This window comes from Quercus robur, chromosome 4, assembly GCF_932294415.1.
Source record: "Quercus robur chromosome 4, dhQueRobu3.1, whole genome shotgun sequence".
Classification (NCBI taxonomy): domain Eukaryota; kingdom Viridiplantae; phylum Streptophyta; class Magnoliopsida; order Fagales; family Fagaceae; genus Quercus; species Quercus robur.
In genome coordinates, this window is record NC_065537.1 from 64,134,864 (window position 1) to 64,141,514 (window position 6,651).

The 6,651-nt window shown below is 33.9% G+C and overlaps 1 protein-coding gene across 1 annotated transcript; it reads left to right on the plus strand.

The window, feature by feature from the left end:
- The first annotated feature begins 1,020 nt into the window (after positions 1-1,020).
- LOC126723333 (10 kDa chaperonin 1, chloroplastic) lies at positions 1,021-5,128 on the plus strand. The gene is made up of 7 exons (XM_050426689.1): positions 1,021-1,190; positions 1,320-1,378; positions 1,578-1,628; positions 3,229-3,294; positions 3,418-3,465; positions 3,662-3,691; positions 4,836-5,128. The coding sequence occupies exons 1-7, from the start codon at positions 1,100-1,102 to the stop codon at positions 4,902-4,904; spliced, it is 414 nt and encodes a 137-aa protein (XP_050282646.1). The 5' UTR covers positions 1,021-1,099; the 3' UTR covers positions 4,905-5,128.
- The last annotated feature ends 1,523 nt before the right edge of the window (positions 5,129-6,651 follow it).

Here is a 6,651-nt window from a genome sequence, read left to right on the forward strand (position 1 = left end):
TTTTTAGTTTTTTTTTTTTTTCATTAAGTAAAGACATTGGTTTTTTTTTTTTTTTTTGTATAATTAGGATTCAATTTCATGCCACTTACTTGATAACAAAAAATTTTATCAATTACTAATTCAACATAGATGTACAATTGTGAGAGTTTGTTTTAATTATATATTTTAGATAGAGAAAAAGGAAGACCAAAATTTTTATTTTTCACATTTGAATAATTTTGTGTTTTTGTTTTCGATAATTTGATAGTTATTATAACGAAGAACATGATATTTAAACTTTAGATGTCTTATTTAAAAAAAATTGAAAATGCCAACAAGTCAAGTTACAAAGTTCTTGATCAGACACTTTTGTTTAGTTAAAATAAGCAAGCTAAATATATTTTATCTTAGAGTATCACCATTGGTGGTGCAAAAAATTTAGCAATTTGACACCACAAAACGCTATTTTATCTATTTTACTTCCTCATTTTACAAAACACTCAATATAAGTGGTTTTATTTTAACATTCAATATAATAAAATAATATAAACAACACAATAAAATATAATATATCTATTATAATAAACAATCACCACCACCACCACCACCAACACAATAAAATAATTATCTTTCAATAATATATATATATATATATATATTACCATCTTAGCTTCCGTGCACAACCATTTTAGGACGTGCATGGTAGCTCAACAGTCAAAAAACTTGACTTTGCCTCCACTAATGTAGTCTACTTTTATTATATTTGGTTAGTAAATTTAGCATTTTAGTAATTTGACTTCATCAATACTAATGCTCTTACAAGTTACTATAACACTTCCAAATTTTTACCCAAAAAAAAAAAAAAAAACACTTCCAAATAAAATAATTTTTATTTTTTCCTTTCAAAATAAAAGTAAGAAGTGAACATGGTGTGCTCACGAACTCTCTAGAATGCCTACGTATTGTTATAGATAGTTAACGGTTCAACTAAACAAACACGCGTACATGGAGCCCACACGTGCGGTTCTAAGGCTTTTAAAAGGGTTTTGCTCTCGGAACTCAACAACACCACCAACATAGTACAAACTACAAACAGTTGAGCTGCCTCTCTCTCTTATCCATGGCGTCAAGTTTCCTCACAGCACCAAAACCCATTCTATTCAAAACCAATGCTCCCTCTCTCCCCAACTCCAACCAGAGACCACTACTAGGTACTAAATTCTATTGCTTATACAAATTAACTTTCAACCCCTTTTGTTTTTGTTTTTGTTTTTACTTAAACAAACATTTTCTTTCTGGAATTCTTTTTGAATGGTTTTTTGTATCTGGGTCTTGAACAGGTCTACGGAGAAACTCTCTCAGAGTCAACGCAATTTCAAAGAAATGGGAACCCACCAAGGTTTTCTGTTTTTTTTTTTTTTTAGTTAATTGTTTTGCTGAATTTTTTTACATAGATAGGTTACCACTTTGTATGTAAAATTCATGGTTAGTATTTCTTTTTTTTTTTTGGTCTTTAATCATCTAAGTATTGTTGATTGCTGTCAAATATTAAATGGGTTTTGAATTTTATGCTTAGTGGTGGTAATTTTGTGCTGCAGGTGGTTCCGCAAGCTGATAGAGTACTTGTTCGTCTTGAGGAGTTGCCTGAGGTATGCCTGCCTTCTCTGCTTATGTTATGTAGTGTGACTTCTTCTTCTTCTTCTTCTTCTTATTATTCTTATTATTGCATTAGAATGAAAGATTCTTGAAGTAAGAACCAAGTTGGGTTGAGTTGATTGTTTGATTAAATTGAATTTATTTCCCAATGAAGCCATGCTTTGGGTGGTCATACCAATCTTGTTCAGTAATATTTGTGGGTACTGGGTACCATGTTGTAACTCTATATATATTAATCCTTTGCAGCTATGTCTTTATAGTTTAATCTTGATTGTGAAACACTTGAGACCTTGTGTATTGGTCTTTGAATTTTAGAGCTCAGAGATGGCAACAATATGAAGTCATCCTGCCTTTATTTATTAAAATGTAAGCTGTGTGTTATGATCCTAGTGTCCCACATGGATTAAGTGTAAGCTTAACCATGTGCATTATAAGCTCTTGGGCACCCTCCCCTTGTGAGCCAGTTTTTAAGGGTAAGTTCTACCCATGGGTTTGTATCACTGTGTTGTTCAACTCGGTTTAGGGTGCCAAGTTGGGGTATTCGTCTTTGAGTCTAACTCATCTATTGCCTGAAAGGCTGAAACTTTGAATGCAGGGATTCAGCCAAAACCTTCGGTATTGATACATAGAGTATTTATATGTAGAAAAGGAGATGTGCAACCCACCTTTGTTTAACGTCCAACCTTTAAAGTGTCTAGTAAAGAAGACCCTTGTGAATTTAATGTGTAGCAAAGCTTTTGGGCAAAACCTCTCTCTCTCTTTCATCCACTCAAAACTGGCATAAGAAAATCATCTCTTTGTACTCTGTGGGTGGGGACTGGGGATCACACAAGAAAAGTGTCCATAATTTAAGGCAAGTCCGGACAAAATCCCATAACCATATTGGTGTCATGTTGTGTCATCGATAAGGATAGTGATTGAGACAGTCTGATCATGCCTTGAAAAACTTCTCTCTGTGTTGCCAAATGCAAGGGGAGACAGTAGGATCTTATTTCCAGCAGGAGGAGCCTTCTTTAGTTTCGCATTTATCATTGGACAGATCAAGTCAACAGAAAAGATCTGATTCCAATGCAGCCAGAAGCTGCTCTAAATGGGCTCTAGTTATTTATATTTGAATTCATTGATATAACTCAAAAGTAGTGTGCATTCCCCTGAGAAATTGGGTTGAAGAGAATCAAGACTTACTGGGTGTATAACTTAACTTAAAAAAAAAAACAGAAAAGAATAACTGAATTCTCTACAAAGACCTGTGCTACCCATGCATATACAGAAGAATTCCAAGATACGAGCATCTCTTGAAAAGAAGATCTTGACCTGATGATCTCTTTTGAATTAGCCCAGTATGAGCTGCTGGCATTATTTCTCTAGGGGAAAGGAAGAATGGACAAATAAGAGATTTTGGGTGTTAATCATTCTACACGTCTTGAATTCACATTGTGACCAAGGTACCTGGGTAGGGTTGCACGTTGACTGGTTATCAGTTTGTGCTTTCTTCGTAGTGGTTGCCAAGAATTCTGCATTGTATACATACACATTTCATGTATGATCTGTTGTTAGTTGGCACGCTGATGGATGAAATGTCTTATGCCACAGAAATCAGCTGGTGGAGTATTGTTGCCCAAAGCAGCTGTTAAATTTGAGAGGTATCTTATGGGAGAGGTATGCGAAATGCTAAACCTTTGTGTCTTGTGAAAACGTTTTATTTTTTATTTTTTATTTTAGATTAAAAAATCTCTCTGGATAATGTAACTAGCAGTTTTAATATATCTGAATATGCTTCAGATTCTCTCTGTTGGTGCTGATGTTGGGGAAGTGGAGGCTGGAAAGAAGGTAAGCAACCAAATTGTATTCAGCCTTGGTTATACTTTCTCAGTCAGTGGCTGAAGCCTGAAACAATTTTGATGCTGCTAGCACTATAAACTTCCTGATGAATGAACTTTTTCCTATTCTTTATGGTATTATTTCCAAGAAATGTTCTGTAGCTTGATGTTTCATCTAAATTTATTAAATGCTTATTTTGTTGCAGGTTCTTTTCTCAGACATAAATGCCTATGAGGTGAGTATTATTTTACAGTAAAATTATCACTTATCATATAGCCCTTGGTACCATTTAGTGCCTTCACAAATGATATTCTTGTGAAATGACCCTCATCAAATATGTTATTTCTCATGAATGTGCTGTGACAAAAAATTGGGGTCCTTATATTCACCGTAAATTATCAATTGAAGTTTTTTGTGCTGCTGCAGTATCAGTGTTTTCTAAATGGGTTATATTGTGTTGAATCTGCTATAGAAAATGTTGCTTGCATTGAATTTGTCATGACATTTCCTGATAAAATATTTATCTGTATTAAGCACTTTATTCCTTCTACACATGGCTTGAAGATCAAAGACTCAGACTAATAATGTACGGATTTTGGGAGTGAGGGGAAAGATATATATATATATATATATAAATTTTGGCCAAGTTTAATTAACTGTATTTGACCCCTGGATCTAAACTCACAGAAAGATACAGATGCCACTAGACCATACGGCCATTGTTGTATGAGTGGAAAGAAGTTGTGATTATTAGATATTTTTAGATCATCCTTTTTTAGACAGTAGATATTTTTATTCATGATCCAGGAAGTCTTTTTGCTGGCTTTCGGCGAAGTTATCTGCTTTATCCTTTTCTCCATAATCTGGAGTAAATTTGAGTTTGTAGATCACATCTGTTATATTTGACTGTATATTGATGCCTTGATTTTGAAATTAGATATGTCTAATTTTGATTGCTCGTGATCATATTCACATTAGTATTTTTTTTGTCTGATGAAACCTGCTCTATGTTATTTCATTCATAGTAGTGTAATAGGGTATGCCATGAATATTCTTGCACTGAAATGATGATGTTACATAATTGCACTCATTCATTCAATACCTGTAGCCTATCTGCTAATAATGTCATTCTTAGGCACAGGCAAGCACCTACATAAATATTAATTAACTTGAAATTGTCCTTCTTGTTACTATTATTTGATATTATTATTGTTATCAGCTTACCTTTGGGCTAAATGGCATGTTCACCACCAATGAGCATGTGTTGGTGGTTGTCACTGTTTGAACTCCTGTCAGATGTGTGTTTATTTACCACACAGAAATCTTCTTCTTCTTGTTGATGTTATTAATTAACAATTTTTTTTTTGGTGGTATATCAGGTGGATTTGGGAACAGATGCTAAGCACTGCTTCTGTAAATCAGGTGACTTGTTGGCTGTGGTTGAGTAGTGGTCAGCAATTGACTAAGATTTATGGTTAAGTAGTGGCCAACAATTTACTATGATTTTTGGCCTTTCTTGTGTACTTAATAAATTAGAAAGATGCTTTCTTCACTGCCTGGAGAAATATCGTATCCATGCTGAATTTTATTCACTACTGTTCGTGCACAATGGCATAAGATTTTGGAAAATGATATGAAATTAAATCATTGTCGACAAGGTTTGTTAATGTTATCCATCATGTTAATTGAATATAAATTCTCTATCCCAATTTTGAGTTTAATAATAACTTAAAAGATAACAATCTTCCTCTATATAGATTAGCATTTAGCAAATCAATGGTAAATCATTTGCGTGAATTTACTTTCTATGTAGTTAGAACATGTGAAATGGTTCGAGTACCCTATCATCCTTTTCCCTCTCTCCCTAACATTTGCAGTCCCCAGAATCCACATTATCATTCGAAATTACCCAGAGAAGCTCACACTATTACATAAAAATAGTTAATTACCTGCGATGGAGGATGCCCCATATATAAGCTGAAAATAAGCAGATACTGTGTTCACTTTTCAAGAAACTATTATGGTTTCCTAAAGCCATTCTTAACATAGCTTCATTGGCTGGCTGGCTCTTAAAATTAGTGAATGAAAACCCATTTTCAGAGCTATGGTTAATGAATTATGTTGAGGGGTTCATTTCATCTGCCAAAGAAAGATGGAATAATGGAAGAAACAGTGAATGAAAACCCAGTTATGTATAAAAGTAAGAATGGTCAGGAATAAATTCTGTTCCTCTTAGCCATCGCCATTTCAGAACAGAAATTCATCAGAATGGGCTTAGCCATCAAATTCTGATGGCACTGGAAAATTAACTTAACCTATCAGAACAGAAGCTCCAGTTGTACAATACACAAGCACAAAGACACAGGAAGTGGAGATGTTACACTTCCTAGTTTCATAAAACACAGCAATAGAAAATGCACATGATGAAATGAATAGTTAAATTGAGAAAAACAAATACACAATGCCAAAACATGATTCAAAGGCAGATCGATGCTTTGACATCATAGTTCCAAAACAAAAAAATAAAATAAAGAAGAACGCTTGGTTACAGTACAACGGTTCTTGGAACCACAACAGCTGCTAGCAGTAGATGACAGAGAACAAGCCACTCACAGTAACGGAGCTTCGTCACCACCATTATCACCAAATGTGAACTAATGTGGATTTTGCTTTAGAAAGAGTAATCTGAGAGAAAACGAAAGGGAAAGTAAAAGGAAAGCTTGTTTTAAGAAAAGGCGTTGGTTCTTTGTGGGAATGAAAAAATCATGGTAGTGAAAATCCTGCTTTGACATAAATTTGGGAGTGCACTGTGCAAGTAGAGCTTGACAGCATCGGTGAATGATAATTGATAAGGCCTCCTAACAAAATAAAAATAAAAATAAAAATAATTGATAAGGTAAGGCCAGTGTCATCGACTTACAGCTGCAGGCCCTCTAATACTGTAATACATGAGACGTGAGTTTGTGAGGAAATGGGAAATAGTTCAAAAAAGTAACTAGGAAAAAATAGAAAATTAAAAAATAAATAAATAAATAAGAGTTTGGGAGTGTTTGGATTTTATATTCTAAAGTTTGATAGTATTTAGATTGTTAGCCTCCGTTCATTTGTTGCTAATATGTTCATTAAGTGAAATATTAGCTAGTCACATGTGTTTCATTTGTCCAATGAAAAAATAACACGTCATTTTCATTATTG